Below are 22,711 nucleotides of genomic sequence, written 5' to 3'. Positions count from 1 at the left end.
CCAAACTACTGATACAAGCACCAAGAGGACCTTTGATTCATCCTCCTGCAGTAAGTAGGATGTTTTTTATTCAGAATGTCTTCTTTCGTTAGAAATGCTTAGCTAAAGTCATTTTGTTCTATATTTTTAAAAATATTTTATTCAGATATATATCTGGTGTGAAAAGGCACTTGCTTCTGCACCAAAACTTTACACAGCCTCGTACTTTGGGACACAGGGAAGAGAGTATATCACTGGAATTGTCTGCTCCCGCCTAGAGCTGGACCACTGGGCCAACACAGTTAACCGTGATCCCCAAGGGCTGCAGTACCCCCAGGGGGACATGAGCCTGCGGAATCTGACAAAACTCTGTGAACTTAATAGTATTTCTTTTGTGTAGACTACACTTCAGTGTGCCGCCAGTGCCTGTAGACCTGGGGCAAGAACGCATTCTTCATTGCTGAGGACAGTGTGAAATATTTCACTGTCATTACACGCTGGACTAAATTGAGGTGGGAGGAGGGGAAAAGTGGATGGGGATGGACACTGCAGAAGTATCAAAATATGCAAAACATTGCTCTAAATAGGAGATGCTCAACTGTCCTCTAAGGCTGGGGGGGGGGGGGGGGGGGGAGAGTGAGGAAAATAACCTTAATTTGCACTAAAGAAAGCTTAAGTTCAGTATTAGGAAGCACATTGAAACAGGTTGCCTAGGCAAGGTGCAGAATTTCAACAACTGGAGATTTTTAATAGATATCTGGCCAAACTTCTTTCAGTAATGGTCTAAGTCCAGTTGATTCTAAGTCACCTTTTATAAACATCTGTACAAGCGAATGTTTGTTTGCAAAAAGAATATCATATCAGTCCTGTTATAAAGCATTTGCACATTACCCACACCAGCAATGCTTACACAGACATATCTCTTCGGGGATCTTCAGTTACCCAACACACATAAACACCACATCAAAAAAAAACAAACACAAAGTAAGACTAGCAAATATTTAAAGTTGTAACTCCTGTAAGCCTGATGCTAAGTGTATTTCACAGCACAGTTTGTAATATCATTTGAATAAAGGACAAAGTATTCCAAGCGACAAAAGTCTATGGATTACTAATAACCAGAAAAAGTCTATGCTTGCTTAATAGCTTGTTTTAATAGTTCACCTAGCTTGGGTATTTGTAATCATTAGTTCCTGTGAGCTATTGTATTGTACATGTGAAGACAATAAAGATTTTGAGGTTTCATATTGAAGAGATTGTTGTGACAGTACAGAGAAGAACCCACAAAGAATTCCACTATATAACAGCAAAACTTCAAGGGTGCAACTACAGACAGCAAGACTACCTTTTATCTGTGTCCACTGCTGTAATATTTTATAATGAGCAAGCAATTAGCTTACTGTACTGCACCGGGGGCTCTAGGCAATGATACGGGTTTCTCCAGGCTCTTGTCAATCCAAGTCAATAGCATCAAAGAGCAATGAGGCATATTATGACATATTCCAACCTTTTAGAAAAGAGTGGTTAAATCTGGTATCTGAAACAGAACGTGTTGAAGGGCAATGCTACACTGACAGCCCTTGAACTGTCTATAAATGAAGTACTATCACAAATGTCTAAGACAATGAAAGCCAACAAGGTTGAATCTGAAATCAAGGCTGAATATGTAAAAAGAGTAATAAAATTTTCAAACTAAAGACTATTTAAAGAGTCTGCCATGAAGACATAATTAACTCGGTCTGATCCAAAATTAGGTTCCCCTTATAGGAATCGTCCAACCTTTAGGAAAGTATATAGTCTGTAGAGCAATTAAAAGATTCAACCATTTCTCCAAACTGTCACCAATTACTATCTCTCCACCCAGCCTTTTTCTCTTCCGAAATAGAAATATGTCTCTGAATATATACTCCTGATTTTACATATGATCTATTAAACCTATGCAGCAAACGTGCTCTTAAATTACACTGTAATCTCAGAGTTCTGCATATTTTCTGGTATACTGGAATGGAAGACTTCAGAAAATACAGTGGAATTATTGATCTGTTTAGTGTTAGGAAAGCTATTGATTATGTGGTGGCGTGAGCTTATGTAAGCATAAATTGACCTTGCAGGGTATTTTATTTGTGTTTCAACTGTGGTTCATTGCAGTACACAGATGTTTTAAGCAATACTGTTATACAGTTAGAGTGTAGCACACTACAAATTAATCTCTTCAAGAAGGAGTGGGATTTTATAATCTGCAGGAATGTTTAACGCACACTTTTCAGAAGAGATATTAAAGTGGGAAAAGGGTAATAGAGGTCGAGTGGAATAAAAAGCAGGAGGGGAAATTACAGGATTCGGAAAATGGGTTGATCTTTTAACTGTTCTTTTCAAGACCCAGGGTTCTTTTTTTAAAGTAGTAATGTTTTCTTTTAAAAAAAGTTAAAAATATTTTGGTGGAGTGGAGCAGTGTGCCAGCTAAACTGCAGTGTAACATCAGGGGTTTTAAAACTGTATTTTACACCTAGGAATTTCCTTCTCCCTTCATTACCAGATGCAAATAAGGTTTGTCAGGAATGGTATTTCCATGGGGAGTGGGCCCAGTATCCACAGCTCACACAGGGCTATTCCAGTGTGATACCACTCCTGAAGAACTGTTGCATTGCTTTGCCAGGCTCCAAGATCAGTGAGATAGCCCAGAAATACAATGCCCAGAGGCTTCTCTGAAACACAGCATCTGCTCAGCCTTTCTCCATATCCTCCCTCCCCCCCAGTCACTTTGAGGGCTGTTTTAGCTATTTGTTAGCTTCCAGCAAAAACAGGAGTTGCAACTATTTGGAAAACCTGCAGATTATTTGCCACCATGGGTGTATAGCGCAAATGAGAATAAATCAAGCTTAAAAGTCTGTAAAGCAAAGAGATGTGGAGGTGTAAAAAACAATTACAGCTCGCACCCAATTGGGTTCTGTAATTTGTTGCACTAATGAAACATTTCTTTTAAGTGGAAAACCTTTGAAGAATACTAATACAATAATTAATATTCAGGTTACCTAGGGAACCTGGGACTCTACTGACTGTAGCTAGAAGAGCCTTTGCAGAGGAAGCTACCCAGCACAGCTTTTTTCTGGAGCTTTAGGAATGATGCTTCCAGGCAGCTGTGAGATTATTTCCCCTCCCTTTCCAAGTTTGTACCAATCCTCTCTTATAACCAAGAAATCTGAGGACTTGCCTTGTCTCAAACAACTTAGAGCTGATGTAAACCTGAAAAGAGAGGAAGAATTCAGACGGGCTTAGAAACAAAGAGATAATGTGGAGATGCTACATGACTGCAGAGCCATAAAGAACAAGAGAAATAAAAAAAGAACAAGAGAAGCACAGCTGAATTTCATAAAGGAAAGGTCTGAATAAAAAATACTTAAATAGTTCTCCATATGTCAGTAGCAATAAACATTGGAGAAGACTTTCCCTAAATCACTGTTAGTAGGATGCAATTTACACCACTTCTGCTGTGGGTACATCACCTTTGCTAGCATCTATGGTGAAGTTACATAAAACCTCTTTAGCAATGGCTGACAAACACTAATGTGGGGCACAATAAATCTTAACTAGATTGCAAGAGCAATGAACCAAGTGCTTGCACGTGCTCCTCTGAAGGCAGCCTAAATCTCGCAGTGCTGATGTCAGCATTACAGATACTGAAATAAGTGAAGGGCCAGGAGACTGGTTCCCCCACAGAGGCTGGACAAAAATCAACCAGAGAAGAGTGTCTGTGAATATGGGAGGTATTAAAGAGAACATCATGGCTTGTACTTGCCTCATGATTCTTCTTGATTTTGAGAAAAGCATGGGGAAACATCACATAGCTGTCAAGAACCACTGACCACTGCCAGAGAGCAATCTAGCCAAGTGCACGTGAGCGTGCACAGCAGAGCAGCTTTAGCGGAAGCCATTTGGAAAAGGGCAGCTCTCTGACAACAACGGACACAGCTTGCACAGCTGCATGGCACAGCTGAGCTAGGCAGTAGAGGGTCAACCTGGAGTCCTGCACTCTGCTTTTTGTACAATGGGTTGGCAAAACCACTGTGGTTTGTGCCACGCTTAGCTGTTAGCTGTAACCCTTTTGCCAAATACAAAGACAAGTATTTCTTTCCTGCATTTCATTTCTAATTCATATTCTTTTATTTGGCCTGGATCTGCTGGGAGTGCGGCTTACAAAGAGAACTGATGTGTACTCACTGGCACACAGTGCTGTCTTCTAGGAACATAAGAGTTACTGGCTCAGATCACATATTCATTCACTCCACTACCAGTAGTAGCCAACAGCAAAAGCTGCAAAGGAAAACACAAGAAAGCTTCTTTGAGAAATTCACTACCCCACGGGAAGCTGCTTTTGAACTGTATTAATTAGAGGTTAGTTTATGCCCTGAAGCATAAGACATTAAATCCCTCATAAATATGCATGCCTGCTCTTCAGAACTTCAGGATAATACAGAGATGTCATACAATTGACACCACGCCTGAGAAGCATGTAAGTGTTCACTCCATTTAACAGATGGGCAAACAGGGAAAGAAGTCAAGCAGCTTCTCTGCAGTCTAGTCAGCAGGCAGACTTCTGGTGGCACTGGCAGGTGAATAATACAACGCAGGCAGCTTCAAGCTCTCCTCCTGAAGGTGGCTAGCTGTATTACCCAATTCCTGCTGCACAGCGGCTCTGAGATTAATTTCCTCTTCTGCAAAATGGGTGTGTTTATCTACCAACTTAATGAGATTTTTAGAACTGAATAATATTTGTATTACACAATTATTATGCATTACTGACACCAGGCAAAGTTAGAAAAAGGAAGAGATGCACTGCCAAGGGATTATTAATTCATTTATTTCACCACATTTCTAGATGTCAATGCATCATTTCTCAGCTAGGCTGTCCTCGCAAAGCTAGTTCCAGGCTCTTGTGCTTAAGTCTGATAAATAAGTTTGGGAGTGCTGCGAGCATGGAGTGTATGCAGATTTAGTCAGTGAATTTTACACTGAATTTGGTTTTCTCTCTTTTTTTAATCTTTTTTTTAAAGCCTCTATTGACCAACTGCTAAGAGCCTTGAAAGTCTCCAGTATGGTCTGGGAGCAAGGACAACTGTAAAGTTTTAATGTCCTGTTTCCAGAAAACAACAGAGAGAAGAGGAGTTTGAGAGAATGGAAAAAGAAAGAAATGACTTACGCAAAAGCACATATCTTTTGTAAAATAATCATCCACAATGCCCTAAACAAAAGTATATCAGTCCTTTGTCATATCAATGGAATTTTTGGATGATACCAAAGCAGATCAAATTTCCTAGGGACAGAAGAATATACAGTACTATCATCTGAATTGCAGTATGGGTTGTAAACCTATGAACTAGCTAATACTCTAGCTAGTTTGGATGTTAAAAAGCAGTGAACCCATAACAGCACAGCCCTTGAATGTAAATTAAGTAACAAGAGTTTGTCCAGCCTGTGCTGAACCATGGGTTTCAAAAGATTTTTTTTGCTTGGTATTTGAGCTAAGTTAAAGCTAGCAAGCTCACCTCAATGTACATACAGTCCACATTTTCTAAGATGCCTAGTGCACCCCACAGTCTTCACTTTTGAATATTTCCAGTCTGATCATTGGTTGTATAACCCACCTTGACTACTTATGACCCACACTCCTTGCTGGAAGGCAAAGACCGCAAGAGGAACAGTAAGCATCTTGTACTTAAAGTCCAACAATCTCACATGACAGTTTAGATAGACGGTGTCATGTCTGATTCCCATAGGCCTAGAAGGTGTAGAAGAAGTTGGCCCAGTGGAAGGGAGAATGCAGAAGCAATAAATGAAGAAGTCAAGCTGGAACAAGGAGTGGTTACTCTGCCACTGACTTGTACACCTAGCACAGCAGCAGTGGCAAATTTCTGGTAGGTGGTGGCTCGTCTGTTCAGAAGGAAGATAAGTTAAAAAAAGATTGGAAAACAAAAACCCTAAATGTAGCAGGGTGAAAAGCAGATGAGAGCAGCTTCACCTCTTGTCAACTCTGTAGAAGACACCTGCCTGTTCTGAAACAGAATGGGCTGCTTCTACAGCTCCTTATCATGCTCTCATATCTCTGCGCACAGCTAAAGCCTGCCTGAGTTAATTTGAAGTTTCTTAACTCTGTGTTACCTTAACTCTGTGTATTCTCCACCTGAGCTTTGGGAAACACCATTAGTCAGTTATGATACACAGCAAACAGCAATTTATGTTGCACAAAAAGCTTTACCCCCAAAAAACCCTACTTCTTCCAAGGGTATCACACTGAGCATGTGGATATTAAGTTTTCAATGCTAGTTAACTCCAAAGAGTTGGAAGGTAGCTCAGTTTATTTATTTTTAATGATCATGACAGAATCTTTAATTCTGATCCATGTAATAATGTAATTCAAGAGAGCATTTCCCCCTGGAGAAAATAGGGTTGGCACAGTGAAGCTGTTCTCTAAACCCAGCATGATGCATTTCCAAATGAGAGTGGAAGCTTTTCAGGGATCACTGTCCCTGCTGAGCATGTACTTATGTGCCATCCCAAACAAGGACAGATGTAATCACGTGCTTACATGCTCAGGGGCCATAACATGCAGCATCAAACTTAATGAGTGCCTTGGGCACTTCTGTAATAGAAGCAATAGTCTTGGGGTAAGAAATACACTGCTTCATTACACAGTCTTTCACCAGAATGCCAGTTCAGATGGACAAAATCACATTACTGATTTTTTTTTTAATACTGTGTTAATACTTGTGTCAGGAATATTTTAATCTATTCTACTTAAGTTAGTTAACTATTCATTATAGTGGAGACAGGTAAAATTACTTCATTTGTGTAGTTCTTTTATCCTACTCAGTTTGCACAGTTCAATTCAAATAAACAAGAAGAGCCCCAGCATCAAAAGATTAATAGAAATCTATAGCTATGAATGCAGTCTAAAAGCAATATAAAATTAGCTTTTCAAAAGAGATTTAAATTTATGGCTTGTTAGATGAATCTAGAGTAAACAGTTTTTCTAAATGAGACAATGAAAATTACCTGAATTTTGTAGATTCTTCTGGTCTCCTTATCCAGGTGCAGTTCTGCAGTTTTGTGACTATGTGAAGATAATAATCTTCTGAATATCTAAAAAAGGCAACATCATCAAACACTAGAATATATATGTATGTATATTTAGAAACAGTTTCTAAAACATTCAAATGATGCATGTATTAATAATAATGTGCATGGTGCATATATAATAGATTGCTTTTAGAACTCCGTGACCTATTTTATTTTTGTAATTTGTAACAGTACTATCCTCATTTAATTAGCATGACCTATTAAACATTGCTTCTTAATAGTGATGTCCTAATGAACTTTTCTTTTCAGAAACTTTCAAAAGTACACTGGTTTAAGACTTAAATATTTGACCATAAATATCTTGAAGTTATTAGAAATCACCTCAAGTGCAAAAGTCCAAAATAATACAAAAAATCTCCTTCTTGTAGTTCGTGCTTTAAACCTCAAATATGTTTTGAAATATGGCTCTTGCAAGCCAAGATGAAACATTACACTTCTTATGCCTTTTCTTTCATTTACCTTATAGAGCACCAAAGCTCAATTCAATCATCTAAGACCACAGACCAATATTTACAGATGTAAGTTTTCCTTCAAATTATCTCTTAAATAAAACAATCTGTTGTTTTACATCAACCAGCACTTTGGTTACGTTGGTACATGTAACCAAAGAGCTTTCTGCTCCTTTTAAACCCTTTCAAGAGATTTAAATTTGTTCATATGTGAAATACTTCAGAACATGTAAGTCAAAAGAATGGTGACATTTCCTCCTTTATAGGTTCAATGTTAATACTTCTCCCATTTGTGCTTGGATCCTAATATAGATTTTTTAAAAACAGTAACTCTGACTTATAAGGAGGATTGGGGAAATGGGAAGAGGAGATGACATGAATGCCATGACCACAAATTCTATGGGACTCATGTCTCCAGAAAAGGTCTACTTTGTATTATTTTAGTAAAAATGGCTTAGCATTGGCCCAAAACCAAATGATCATGAGTTTATTTAAGCTGGAACTTAGAAGTGTGTATTTGGAACAGTTTTACAAGAGTTGGGATGGCAAGAAACCTCACTTTTTTTTAAATGGAGCATGAGAATTGATAAAAAGGAATATTAAAAAGGCTGCGGTGGCTTGCAACAGCAGAGGTCAACAACCCGAAAGCTTTCTTCTCTCTCTGTGTACAACATGCTTTTGGTACTGCAGCTTTATGGTAAACATTTGAAAAAAACAGATCCCTGGTTTTGTTTGCTTCATAAAAGTACTGCAACTGCTAAAGTTAACTTGTTTATCTACCCCCAAGTAAAATCATGTCCCATTTCCACATGGAAAAAGAAATTAAACTTTTCAGAGGAATTCTGCATTAGAATCAGTCTTTGGCTCAAGTTTGTGTGTGTGACAACATGCACGATTTTCATTCTCCAGACTTAGCAAACTCTTAAAGAAACCAGATGATTGTGACTAAACTGATTTTACTGAGCCCTTGCACAACTCAAAAGAGCAGGAATGAATGGGCAGAAGTGGGAGAAGAGCAAAGCTAGTTACGCTGCAGCTGTAGCTGATCTGACCTGGTGCAGGACGTTCTTCCTCCTTCCAGTTCAACTCCAAACCTGTTCTCTCCCTTGTGCCACTGCTGGTACTTACTTGACTCCACCTCTGTTTTGTTTTTGCCAGCTTTTGCACCTGTCAAATGCCTTCATAGGCCACTTTAATTCACTACCATGGCAAAAAAAAAAAAAAAAACAGAAAGAAAAAAATACGCATATACATTTTCTTTTTCTTTAGTGTGTTAAAGCAGATCAGTAAAGATTCCATCGAACACCACAGCCAGTATAAGCAAGGAGTGATGGGAGTGGAGAAACTGGGAACAAGGCCTTCCTATTTTGGCAGCTGCCTGCTGGTATGTTGTATTAGCAGCCTTGGAACTGCAGCCAGAGAAAATGGAACTACTTTCTTGCTGAAGCTGCTACCTAAATTGGCTCACTGTGGGGTCAGACAAGTGTCAGTACCAGCACAGGGCAAAACAGGGAGTGCATGTGCGGGGAGGATGGGATAGAAGCACAGGACCGAAATAGCCTATGCTGATGTTGAATCACTCAGGTAGTTTTATTCCTTAAGGCTAAACAATAAATAACTCTCAGATGCTGGGACTTACGGAAAAATTCCAAAAATTAATAGGATAACAGGGCATGAAGAGTTATTTAGGCTATCATTACCTAGGAGAAAAAAATCTAGAAAAAGCAAATTCTAGCCTAAAGACATTGATAAGACGAAGATCAGTCAGAAATGAAAAGAAAAATTACCATCAGCTCAGAAAGAAATCTCATGGACTGACAAGTTATTAGCAAGTCACAGGGAAACATTTGGTAAGGAGAAAAATCAAAGCATCATCCGTAATGCTAGTGCTGAGGCCTCATGAGAAACACGGGCAGTCGCTGTCAGAAACTGTAAGGACCTTCTTATACATGTAACAGAAGCTGCACTTAGGGTAAAAACACCAATTACAATGCAAGGACATTGCTGCCTTTCCACTGCTCTACTGGGTGGAATCACTCTTGCTCAGAGGTGTCTAAGCTCACCCGCTTACCCAGAAAATCACCACTGACAGGTCCTTACAAGGTACACCACCACCTCTGCTCCACCTGTGCATCCAGTTGTGCTCCTCTTGAGACTTACAAAGACACTACGGACTGTCAGAACTCATCTTCGCCAGCGCTGGCACGGCACCACAAGTGGCAGAGACAACCCAGCGGCATGTCCTGGGGGACAGGAGCTCCCGACTGCGGCAGCTCCGCAAGGCGGCCGCCACATCTGCTCACACCGATATAAGGCTTCCGTGAAATGAACTCTACTTGAATACAGACAATATTCCCATAGATTAATTTCTTTAAAGACTCAAAGTGAAGCTCTGGGATTTGCTGCAGCTGGGTTTACAGCCCAGAAAGCTTTGTTTTCCTCTCAGAAAGCCTATTTTAGCATTTCCTGCTTTAAAGGAGCCTTGGGGACTCACTCCTCCAATGGAGTCAGTCCAGAAGGCCATCGGAATATCATTTCATGGCTCTGCTGTAACCCAGACAGTCCCCTTCTCCACTGTTCCATTTTAAAGAGCTGGGACAATACATATATTTCCACTGGCACCTAGGAGCTTACCACACATATTCACTGATGTTAAAAGGGTTTTATTATTAAGATTAAAAAGCTCAGGTAAATTGAACTATAAAAATACACGGACAAGACAATAATTACAGTGCTGAGAATAGCGAATGAAACACATTTTGGCCTGTTTTTGTCTGCCACCTGCACCACAACCATTATAATAACTTGCTGTTGTAGGAAATCCACTTATACTGTATGAGCCTTGCTGACAAATAACACCTGGAAGGGGTTTTTTGCCTATAGAAGTTGTCAGGTACACAGTGACCTTCTACGTTAACTGCAGTGGCTAAGGTGGAATTATTATGCACAGTTGAGGCACCGACAAAGTATAAGTATCTTCTAATTTTTGGCAGATATCTAAAGGACAACAGCAAGGACAGAAGTGTTGAGATAGTAGGGAGACAATAGGTAAACTGTCAGAACAGAGAGACAGATGCAGCCCCACTGGTTACTTGCTAAAACTAACACCTACTTGAAAAAAAGCTATTTGAATTAGAAAGAAAATTGAGCAGCAGGAGTGAAAAAAGGAGATATTCCTACTTGGCAGCTTATGTTCAAGAAACAAACAAATAAAAAGAAAAACAACAGCAGGAAACGCAAGAGAAAAGGAAGATCCCTTTTGCCTTTGGACACTTTAATACTACCAAAACAACTATCAGTTTTTAAAGCCCTCAGGAGAGTGCGCACAGGGCTTGCTCTAGAATAAAAATGGAAAACTGCCAGCAAAACTCAGCATTTCAGGCTCTTTATCACCTCCAGCACATACCTGCTATAATAATAACTTCCCACTTACATAGCCTTTTTTACTATCAAATCATTTGACAAGCTTTAAACTAGTAATTTTTTTCCCTTTCTGCCAACTTAAGAGGCAAGAGTGTCCAGAATGTCCCTGAAAGTCTAGACCTCCAATATAAGGCATTTATATACCTTGCCTGTGGGTCACACCTTGAAAAAGCAACAAAGATCCCTGCAGCTCCTCTCAATAAAGGGCAATGAGTTGCCATATTCATGGCACAAAGCAATCCCTTGCTTCTTTGTTCCAAGCTCAGTTTCTCTTCCTACCTGCCCAATTCACCTTCTGCCTCGTTAAATGGTGCAGCTCCTTTCTCTTTAGCCACAGAATAAAGGTCTCACAATTCCTAAAGCTTCTCCTACAATCTCAGCTCCAAAATGTTCTAGGTATGAAGAGCATGTCTGCATTCCTGCAGCCTGTACAACTTTGTAACATACGGGATAAATAACAGCATTTATATTGCTATAACTGGATTTTGGAAGAAATACAGTGACTGGTTGTCCTTCTCTTGGTGTTAATCACTCAATTCTTCAGTCAACTCTTTGACCTCTGTTTGCCAATCTCCGTTTCAGCTCTCACTAGCAGCACTTCAGTAACATAGTGGTCTACCACCTTTCAAAAAAACTTCAATGATAGCATTGCTGATGAGGTGGAATATTGATGGGAGAAGAGGTTATAGAGGAGAAAAAAAAAAAGAAATAATTAAAAGAGTAAAGACAGAATGCTGGGAATATGGTGACTTAAAAATAGGTGAAAGATCTCAAAACGCAATGAGAAAGTGAGGAGGGCACAGAAAAGACAGGACAAGTTTTAAAATCATGATTTAATGTTGTTTCTGTATTAAGGAAAAATTTGACTTCTCCAGTCCTTTGAATGGGGAAAGGCACATAATTATTTTTAGCAGAGCTTTTGTTTCTCATTCCATTTCTCTTCTCTTCACAAATGGGGGGGGGGGAGCTTCCAATTTTAAAGACACCATGGCACATAATTAATTTTAAGCTGGAACTTGGTCCTAATGGGAAGCCTTTCTTATTTACAATGTTTTATTTATTGGTGCACCCATACAGGCAAAATGTTACATGTCAAAAGCAACGGGGTGCTTCTCTCATTTTCACTTTAGCAAGTGGCAAGGAATTTGAGCAGGTCTGATATCAAATATTTTTTTCCATGTCAGAAAAAGGCAGAACAGCAAGTTGAAACCCAGAATTAATGTGGGGTGCTTTATCAATGTATCTAAAATTGAGTAAGTAGTTTCCTGTGGACTAGTTATTATAATGAGTGCAATTAATTAGCAAGTTTTTATACTAGTACGTTTCTATATTTACTCTAGTGAATATGCTGAAAAGAATCCATTAACTGAGGTTGCTCATAGTAGGAGCATTCACCAATCAGGAAAAAGACACTCAAGAATGAAGTTATACCTCACAGATTCTGTTCTACCTTTTTGTGAATATCTTAGAATAAAAAGTTGCTAACTGGCAAGGAGAAATCTTGTTGACTTACATTGTGAAAATTAAAAAAAAAATCCAACCTCTAATAAATCTAATATGTGAAATAAAATCTAATGTGAAAGAAAAAATGCAGGCAAACATTGGTTGAACAATTTCAGTTTCCTGTTGTATAGCTTCACACTAATATCATCGAGAATTATGTAAAAGGGACAATCTTCTACCCTTCTTAGGCAAACAAAGCAGAAACAAACAAAGCAGAAAGCACAGCAAACACCTACCTTTTCTTCTTGATAGATGATGACAAAATGTTGTCCTGAATTGCCTTACATTTTGAAGCCTGTTCAAACTGGTAAATTCCATTTTTATTAACAGTTGTTCTGTTGGGGGGGGGGGGGGGGGGGGGGGAGAAAAAGCAACAAACTTTAAAAGAGAACATATTCTGACAATGCTGTCACATTTACTTTGCTATGACAATAAGATTAATAAGAGTTGATTTAGCTGAAAACATTACCAAAGAAATCTTATTGACTTGTGTTGTGAAGCTCTTGTATAAATGGGGAGTTTTCTGCTAATGACTATAAAATATTTGAGTCTTTGAAGTAACCCTATTTCATAGTCTGAATTATATTTTCTGCTTTACACTGTAATCAGAAAATGTAATTTTAAAAAAAGAATTGAAATGGGAATCCTCTTGAACATTATGTTTTGAAGATATTTAAAATATTTACCATTAAAATATTTAGCAGATGTGATTTCCTAAAGTTGTTGATCAAATGCAATATTCAGAGCCAGTATAACATATACAGGAAACACCACAGGTGAAGTGGATCTTTTTACTTGAACCTTAACTTATCGACTTGAGCTTAATACTTCCTCCCTTGTTTATTCTTTATTTACACAGTGAGAATACATATTTGTAAAAGGAACCAAGGCAAGTGCCAGACAGTGATCTTTAATTCCTGTTGTCTTATTTTCACCAAACTCCTGTGTGGTCCTCTTGCTCTGGCACTCCCGGTAGATGATTAAGCTGTAAATTAGTAAATTACTGAAATACCAAGGTCTTATTCCATTCACCTCAGTTGACCCTGTATCTAGGTTCCATCTCATACAATCACCCTCTTGCGTCATCAACCTTCTGCTGTGTGTATTGTCATCTATCACAAAGTTTTTTCCTCCAGCATTTTTATTGTTCTTGCTCCTCACAATCTTCCCCCCCCCCCCCCCCTTCCTTTTGGGTTCCTTCCACCAATTCACTACTTATGGAGCACTTGGACACTGCAACCTATTTGCCCAAACCAGAACTAGAAATACAGAAGACAGATGCTGTGTCATTCACTCCTGGGTGTGAGCTGCAGCAGTGAACAGAACCCGTGCTGTTCTTAGAAACACAGAACAACCAAGCCATCTCTGTACAGAGGCACCCGTACACAAAGAGAAAGGGTCTTCCTGCTTTGTACACAATGCGCTCTGCTTGTGAACCATCATTCCTTTTACTAACAAGGACCAAAACTCCATTGCCTTTACCTGTTAAAGCATGGAGACCACCAATCAACAAGATTTCTGACAAGCTGATTTTGAAGGTCTTACTTGGGCAAGATGCCATTTCAAGTCACAGAATCACAGAGTGGCTGAGAAAGAAAACGGAAGCCCTTCAAAAACAAAACCAAACTCAACCCCAAACAGTTATCAGAGTAGGAAAATGGATGGACATACAATGCATGAAAAACGGGGGGGGGGGGACACGACCAGATGGAAAAAGGAAATATAGTGCTGTGAATTATACCATAACATAAAGATATACCCAGGACTGAAAGGCCAATCCTCCAGAATTCCCACAAAATCAGCTGGAAACAACTGAAGGAATGTGGAGTGAGATTTTCAAAAGAGCTCACAACTGGACTGTCTGGCAGCACTGAAAGCAACAAGAATTTCACCCCTAATTTCAGCAGGAGTTAAGTCCACACTGAACATAAGGAAAAATCCCACTCATTGGCTTTATTCACTCCGTGCCCAGCAGAACTAGTTGTTGCACTTTTTCTACGGCTTCCTGCTCTTGTCTGCCTGAAGCAGCACAGGACCTCTGAACCCTCTTCCAGCTGAGCATCTCCAGCTAAAAAGGAAAACTTCTGCATGCAATACTGCTCATTTATATCCTTCTACCAAACTGGCACTGAATAACACTATCCAGATTGTGAATACCTTCTGTCTTAATCTCTCCCTTGAAGAGGGAATTATATTTGAATCTCATAGTCTATTAGTTGAATACTATTAAAACCCCATAATCCATACTTCTCTAGGAAGGGTGCTCTTAAGTGCGATCTTTGACACTATTTCAAATTAATCAGATGAGAAGAATATAGTGATGTTTTTAAGGTTCACAACACCTTGATTAGTAAGGCAATACAGAATTTAAATGCTTGGTGGAATGGACTATAAAAATGGCTTTATCAAACCACAGGAGTAAGAATTTGTCTTGTAACATTAATCACAGCAACTGTGAAAGAGACTGATCCTACTATCTTTGTTCAAGTTCCCATGGAGGTTTTGCTTATCTAAGGAATGCTAAATCAGGTCTTTAAGACAAGCTGTATTTTGAAATTATTTGGAAGATCTTCTGGTATATACATAACATCAGATACTTTTTATTTATAAAATCCATAAACCACATGACACATAACATGACAAGCAGCATTCAGAGTCTCACAGTGGGTAGAGTGAAAAGAATAAAGTACTTACACTAAAATGACGTTACAATAGTACATGATAGACAGAATGACAGAGCAGTTTCACTTGGACCAAGTAAACAGAAAGAGGCTGGGAAACCTTTCAACACTGTCAGAACATAAATGTGTCCTGGCAGCAGCTTTCAGCTGAACACCTATTCATTTCGACAGAACTAATACGAGGCATGTGTTAGAAAAAATCTGCTCCTAAAATACATCTGCATGCATCTCTTGGAAATGAAGGAAAAAAATACTAAGAGAGCAGTAAAATTAGTGAAGTGGCCACCAGTGCTGATTAATCTAAACTGTAGCAAATTATTTGTGCAATATACTAAGCTACTGTACATAATCGTGGTAATAGCCTGCCTCTTCTTCCCCTTCTCCCTGCCAGAATGCAATATTTTGACAGGAGACAGAATGTACAGGTCTCTGTAGCATAGTTAATTAAGTATAGTTGTTTATTCCCTAGGCCTGTATAAAGATCTGCTGCTGAGAGAGGAATTGGAGAAAACACCACTATGGAACACTGTATTAATACTAACTTGTTTACTCATAGCTCCTCAATCACTTCCTCCCACTGTTCAAGTACCCCAACAGTCTCTACACTGTGCTTGCCTTGGACCTGCAAAGCCAGAGAATAAGTTAGGGAAATAGTAAGTGAATGCCTTAAACATGGCAACACAGACTAACGCAGTAGTGGTGGTCAGTTCTTCAGGGTACTGCTGCCTTGTTATTATTTGTATGTAAAGTATATATATATATAGTGCTTAAGAAAACTATTTTCACTTCCCTTGTACGAGCTGGTATTATTTATCTGTTATATATTCCCGGGCAGTACAAAAGGAGCTAGAAATTCTGCCCAAGCTTAACATAGCACACCCTGGGCCTCATAACAAAGACTACCTAGCTCCTCTTACTATTGTCACCTTCCCCTGGTAAGCACTAGCAGTACTGAGCCCTCTATTTTGCAATTAATGCTGTGACTACACAAACAAATATGCCAGCACAAACACAGGTGAGGAGGGAAGGAGGACCAAGTGTCTAAAGGTGGGGAAAGTGCAAGACTACTTCTTTTGGTTGTACTGTTGGCTTAAGCAAGTTTAAGCTGTACTTGCAGTTACAGCTTAAAAACTGAGAGGATGGTATGAGGCACAGACACGAGGATTTGCCAGAGAACCATAGTATTGCGGTGTAAATGATACTGTTTCCATTAATAAATTTGGGGATTACTAGAGAAATCTTACTAACAAAAGCCTTTTTTTTTGGTAAGAAACCCTACTAATAGGCACAGTAGGCTGTGAAATAAACCCAAGAAAAACTGTAAGTCACACTGTTGAGGCAGTCCCATTGTTTGAGTGGATGAGGGAAAGGCTGTGGACGTCGTCCACCTAGACTTTAGTAAAGCCCTTGATGCCGTTTCCCACAGCATTCTCCTGGAGAAACTGGCTGCTCATGGCTTGGACGGGTGTACTCTTTGCTGGGTAAAGAACTGGCTGGATGGCCGGGCCCAAAGAGTGGTGGTGAATGGAGTTAACTCCAGTTGGTGGCCGGTCACAAGTGGTGTCCCCAGGGCTCTGTGTTGGGGCCAGTTCTGTTTAATATCTTTATCAATGATCTGGATGAGGGGATCGAGTGCACCCTCAGTAAGTTTGCAGACGACACCAAGTTGTGTGGGAGTGTTGATCTGTTTGAGGGTAGGAAGGCTCTGCAGAGGGATCTAGACAGGCTGGATCGATGGGCCGAGGCCAATTGTATGAGGTTCAACAAGGCCAAGTGCAAGGTCCTGCACTTGGATCACAACAACCCCATGCAACACTACAGGCTTGGGGAAGAGTGGCTGGAAAGCTGCCAGGCAGAGAAGGACCTGGGGGCATTGGTCAACCACCGGCTGAATATAAGCTGGCAGTGTGCCCAGGTGGCCAAGAAGGCCAATAGCATCCTGGCTTGTATCAGGAATAGTGTGGCCAGCAGGACTATGGACAAGCTGTACTTGGCATGGGTGAGGCTGCACCTCGAATACTGTGTTCAGTTTTGGGCCCCCCACTACAAGAGGGACATTGAGGTGCTGGAGCGTGTCCAGAGAAGGGCAACGAAGCTGGTGAAGGGTCTGGAGCAGAAGTCTGATGAGGAACGGCTGAGGGAGCTGGGGTTGTTTAGCCTGGAGAAAAGGAGGCTGAGGGGAGACCTTATTGCTCTCTACAACTACCTGAAAGGAGGTTGTAGTGAGGTGGGGGTCGGTCTCTTCTCCCAGGTAACAAGCCACAGGACAAGAGGAAATGGCCTCAAGTTGCACCAGGGGAGGTTTAGATTGGATATTAGGATAAATTTCTCCACGGAAAGGGTTGTCAGGCATTGGAAGAGGCTGCCCAGGGAAGTGGTTGAGTCGCCATCCCTGGAGGTATTTAAAAGACGTGTAGATGTGGTGCTTAGGGACATGATTTAGTGGTGGACTTGGCAGTGCTACGTTAACAGTTGGACTTAATGATCTTAAAGGTATTTTCCAACATAAATGATTCTATGATTCTATGATCTAACACTTAACAAGAAAAAGTGGTAAGAAATGTCCTGTAACAGACAAACCACATCTTCAAGGTTATTTACTAAGACACAGATCTTGGGAACTTATGTGCCTGGTCACCGTCTAATTAAACATTGCTGTGCATAACAGCTGCCTAAATATCTATGACAGTCTGAGCCAATCCCCTGCTTTTCATCCATTCATCCTTCAGTTTCATCCTTTTAAAGGAATTACTCAAAGTAAAAGAAGAGATTAACTTTCAATATTGCAAGGCAACAGAATAAAAGGGCCTTAGAGATTCTTCAGGAGATGTCTGGTTACAAATATGCCTCCAACAGCAAAGGAAATCACGATAAGAAGAAAGATTAGCTTGCGATTCTGAATATTATCTAGATTACTTATACTTAGAGTTCAAGAAGGATAGTGCCCAGTTTTTTTTCTTTTTCGTTTCCTGGATCCTCCCACCAAAGTTGGTGAGAAAATCTTAGCTTTCCAGAGAAATGCATCAAACTGATGAAGAGATCAGAGTCTAACCTAACATCCATGCACATCCTCTTACTCTTACACAGGAAAGGACATAGATGTCAACAACACAGCAATGCTATTCAAACCATCAGGGTACTTTAGGAAAACTGTATTTCGGGAAGTCTGCACCAATAGATTGTTCCTAGTTTTATGCATCAACATACTAACGTAGCCTCATCTGATTCAAAAATTCACTAACCCCTGTACAACCTGTATCAACGAGGGACTCTTCCGTCCTTTTGCTGTACTCATGGATACCACAGCAAAACCCCACTGCAAACTGGAATCTAATTCCTATTGACCAGACCATCCATCTCCATCACTGAGGGATTGGTCCGAATCTCCTGAATGAGTCCAGATGCTCTCTGGATCAAATCTCTCCAGCATGGCCCTCAGCCAGGCCCAGTCCAGCTGCTGCCTGGATCAAACCCCTCTAGCATGGCTCCCTGCCCAGTCCAGCTGCTCTCTGGATTAAGTAACAGCTCCTGGTCAGTCCAGCAGCTCTCTTTCCTTCTTCATATGCCAAACATACACCACAAACTCCTGTCAGGCCAGCTTACTGAGCATAGTCACTCAGGTGAAAAAGAACATCCTCTCTTGGATTCAGCCAGCAAGCCATCCCTCCAAAGACACTACGGTTATAGGAGCTAGAGTGAAATGAAACTTTTTTTGATGAATAATTTACTTGTCACACTTTTGCAGTCACTTAGTCACTAAGAAATACAGTTTCAGGTTGATCAAAACTAGCTCCAAATTGGTTCCAAAATCCTCCAAGTAGATTAAGGAAAAACATGTATTTAAAATCTCATGCTCACTTGCCTTATTACAGGGATTAAAAACTGACCCATACATGCCATGGATTTTCAGCCCTTTTCGGTATGTGTTGCTTCCACTTTCTTTGCTCCAGTTGCGAGTGTACTAACAGCAGATGGGAAGTAGCTAGACTCTGTTCTCTGAAGTGCTGTCTGCCAGCATTTCTAGTCAATTTGACTCCATGGTTTAGCACACAGAGCTGAGTGGCAGGAGACTGCAGCTCAGAAACTAGCAGGGAAACGGAAGACTATGAGAAGACAGGGCAGTGGGGGAAACCACAGACATAACACAAAACAGAGTGGAGAGGAGAACAGAGTGACAGCTACAAAAACCAAAGCAGAACAGAGTACATACTGCAAAACCAATAAATTGTAAGGAGTGGAAAAGAAGGAAAAAAAAGCAGAAAGGGAAAAAATGAGCACAGGAAAGAGAAGCAGGCTAGAAGCACATAACAGCAGTTAGAATTCTGCAAATGTTCCTGTTCCTTTTGTTTCACTCTAATTTTGAAAGATGTTATAAACTTACGGCTTGTGAAAGTTCTAAATTTTGAGGCAGGGAGCAGAAGGGTCTTTCATCAGAAACGCATAGGTCTCTCATCAGAAACAGGTAAGAAACCTACTGTTAGGGGACACTGCAACAGTTACTACAACTAACGTCACCTGCATTCACTTAGGGAAAGCATACATTGTTTCCACCTCAAATTCGGCTAGACCGGGTGAAATGGCGGCCTCAGTAAGGTTAACTGCATTGTCACCATTGGCTTCAATATAACCAGGGCATCACAGTTCCCATTAAAGACTCAATTCCCAGGTTCTTTCTAATTTTCATCATGTGTTTTTGACCATAATAGATATTAACATATAATAATCATTGGAACTGCAATGTTAATGAGGCCATATAAAGTAAAAGAGAATAGCAAAAATATTTGCAAACTACTTCTTACATAGTAACACCTCATGTGTGGATTACACCACCCTCTTCTGCACTATTAGTTTTCCTACAGTGTGTGAAGACTCAAGAGCACAAAAACACAGTCATTAATATTGAAGCCTGCATGTAAGACACGACTTGTTTACAGCTAATTGTGTCAACTATTTTCATATTAAACGTCACAGTATAAAATAACAGGCTGTAAAGCAAAGATCTACACTGATCCAAAAGATCAAGACAGGGGATCAAACAAAAGGGGTCCCATGAAGTAAGATGCTACACAATATGAAAAAGGCTTCATATGTCTGGCCTTCACCCTATGGATTTTAAAGGACAAATCTGTATTTTTAACTAAATACACATGACAAAAATGAGAACAATACTACGCAGCTCCAGCTCCACCTTCCTGGAAAGAAGAATAAAAGATACCTGGAACATGCCATTCAGCAAGCACTTTTTGCATCATGTGTTAACAAAACTGCTATACGCAACATTTTATTGGGTTCAAAACCAATGGCAGAGTGACAGCTGTCAGTAAGAGAGCCTACGAGCAAATAATTTATTACAGTTAAAGCGAATTTTCATTTCCTCAGTCTAGTAAGTCTCTAACGCTCCCCCTGATTAAGCTGCCAAAACAAAAGGAAGAATGAATTGGAGCGAAGGCAAATTTCTGCTCTCCCTTCCACACGGACCCACGCTACCCGTAACTGAAGGGGGGCAGCCCGTACCTGTTCTCGGTCTGAGGCAGGGACGGCAGGGGGGACCTGAGGGCTCGCACCACTTTCGGCGTGACAGCAGCTACTCCTGCGTCCTCCGCCCAGCCCCTGGCAAGCAAGACGGGAAAACAAAGTTGTCAAAACCAGTGATTAAACATCACCCGGCGTGAGCGGCGCCGGTCTCCTCCCCACGAATCGCTCACACGCCGCGAACGCCCGCGCCGAGCCCAGCCCGCGCCGGGAGGCCACCGCGCCGGGCTCCGCCGCGCCCCTCTGCCGGCGGCGGGCGGCGCGGGGCTGGCCTCGTCCCGCTCCTTCTTCCCCGGCCGGCTCCAGGCTCTCCCGCCCCGCAGCCCCACCGCAGCGGGCGAGGTCCCCCGGCCGCCCTACCTGGCCCGGAGGGGCTGCTGGCCGCCCAGGCGCAGGAGGCAGCCGCCGAGCAGCAGGCTGCCCAGCGCCGCGGCCAAGGCGATGACAGCCCGCATGGTGCGCTCGGCAGCGGCGCCCGCCGCAGCTACGGCCGCCCCATAGTATTTAAGGGAGGCTGCGGGGAGGGGGAGGCGGCCATGGCAGCCACAGGGTCTCTCTGCCCCGCCCCTCGCCTGTTCCGCCGGCCGCAGCCCTGCGCCGCTGCCGCCATCAGCCCCCCTCCCGCCGCGGCCGCCGCTCGGGGCCCGGCCCGCCGGGGCAGCAGGGGCTGGCGCGGCCGTGCCGCGGGGCCGGGCGGGGGCAGGCCGCGCTCTCCGCCAAACTTTCCCCTCGGGCGGGCGGCGCGGCGCTCCCCGGGCAGGTTGCCGGGGTGGCGGCGGCCGCCGTGCGGGGGGCGGCTCGGCAGGGGACTGCCGCCTCGCTTTCCCCGCTCGCTGCCGGCGCGGCGTGAGGGCGGGACCCGGGCGGCCCTCGCTAGCGGCCGCTCGGGGCGTTTCTCGGTAGCAAAGGCAGCGGGGCGGCGGCCGTGCGGTGCGGGGGAGTTAAAATAGGTGCGGGGGAGTTAAAATACTGTCGAAACTCCCCCTGGGAGGGGCGGCGGGGGCTGCGGTGCCGGAGCGCGGGCGGCGGCGCCGTGCGGGGCGGCGGGAGCAGCGTGCGGGGGTTACCGGGCGAGGAGCCGGCGGGGGAGGCCCGGGCAGCCGGCCCTGCCCCGTGGCTGGTGCAGCGCGGTCGCCGCTGCTTTAAGAGCTGTTTATCTTATTTATAAATAACACTCAATGCGTCTGGTTTGTGGTTTTTCTTATAAAATGCATTTGCATGGGTTTTGGTAAAGAAATGTTTCTGTAGTAAGTTTGCATCTTTTTGCCTAATTGTGTACTTAGTGTTGTTTTCACAAGGCCAACCATTGCTATGAGAAACCTCGTAAGGTGACATGGTGCCGTTAATTAGGCCCCCTTTATTAAGAGAGTGGGTAGTAGAGATGCTGTATACCTTACCGCAGCCTTTCAGTCGTTAGCCAGCTGACTGACACCTTGTTTTTGCAGATTCTGCCCTATCCTTCCTGTTTTCTGTATCTGCAAGCATTCCCCTAAGCCTCGGAGCTGCTGTTCTTACGTTTTTGAACAATGGCTGGAAAGCCTCAAAATAAGAGCTCTGTTGCAGCTATATAAATGAAGTAACAAGGGACTTGATACTGTGACTGGGAAGTGGTTGGATGCAACAATAAGAAGCAGCATGCCTATGGTCCATCAGAGGAACAGCACAGCACCAGCTGTGATGGGGTATGCTAGGAAATACCTAATTATGTTTTAGGGCATTTGTTATGTCCCTGGTGAGCAGCGCTGTGGGTGGTGCTGGTGGGAGAGAGCTAGAAGCAGTTGTGGGCTGGTGTTGCCGAGGGGTAGCAGGTATTGGACTGGCTTGGTGCACAGCTCAGTTGTCCTCTTGGCTTTGAAGTACTTGGTCATAATAGAGAAATGAAGGCAGTGCTAAGACTTCTGAATTCCTGAAGAAGTTTGCTGTTTTGAAGTTGTCATGAATCATAAATGTCTTGAACATGAAGCTGTTTCATCACCATTTCCAAAAAACTTGCTTCAGCTTCAGGCCTAT

At 42.1% G+C, this 22,711-nt stretch overlaps 1 protein-coding gene across 1 annotated transcript in view; it reads right to left on the bottom strand.

Annotated features, from left to right (window-relative positions):
- The window catches only part of ST8SIA6 (ST8 alpha-N-acetyl-neuraminide alpha-2,8-sialyltransferase 6), a 46,019-nt gene extending 24,472 nt beyond the window's left edge, over positions 1 to 21,547 (bottom strand). Inside the window, exons 1-4 of the mRNA XM_075492703.1 lie at positions 21,062 to 21,547; positions 20,684 to 20,779; positions 12,725 to 12,823; positions 7,030 to 7,116 (exon numbers count right to left, since the gene is read on the bottom strand). Coding sequence (XP_075348818.1) covers positions 7,030 to 7,116; positions 12,725 to 12,823; positions 20,684 to 20,779; positions 21,062 to 21,156 — 377 coding nt within the window. The 5' untranslated portion in view covers positions 21,157 to 21,547. The remainder of the gene's footprint in view (positions 1 to 7,029; positions 7,117 to 12,724; positions 12,824 to 20,683; positions 20,780 to 21,061) is intronic.
- Positions 21,548 to 22,711: the final 1,164 nt, after the last annotated feature.

Source organism: Mycteria americana, chromosome 2 (genome assembly GCF_035582795.1).
Source record: "Mycteria americana isolate JAX WOST 10 ecotype Jacksonville Zoo and Gardens chromosome 2, USCA_MyAme_1.0, whole genome shotgun sequence".
NCBI lineage: Eukaryota > Metazoa > Chordata > Aves > Ciconiiformes > Ciconiidae > Mycteria > Mycteria americana.
Note: the sequence above shows the minus strand (reverse complement) of the source record. Positions and strands in the feature narration are given on the sequence as shown.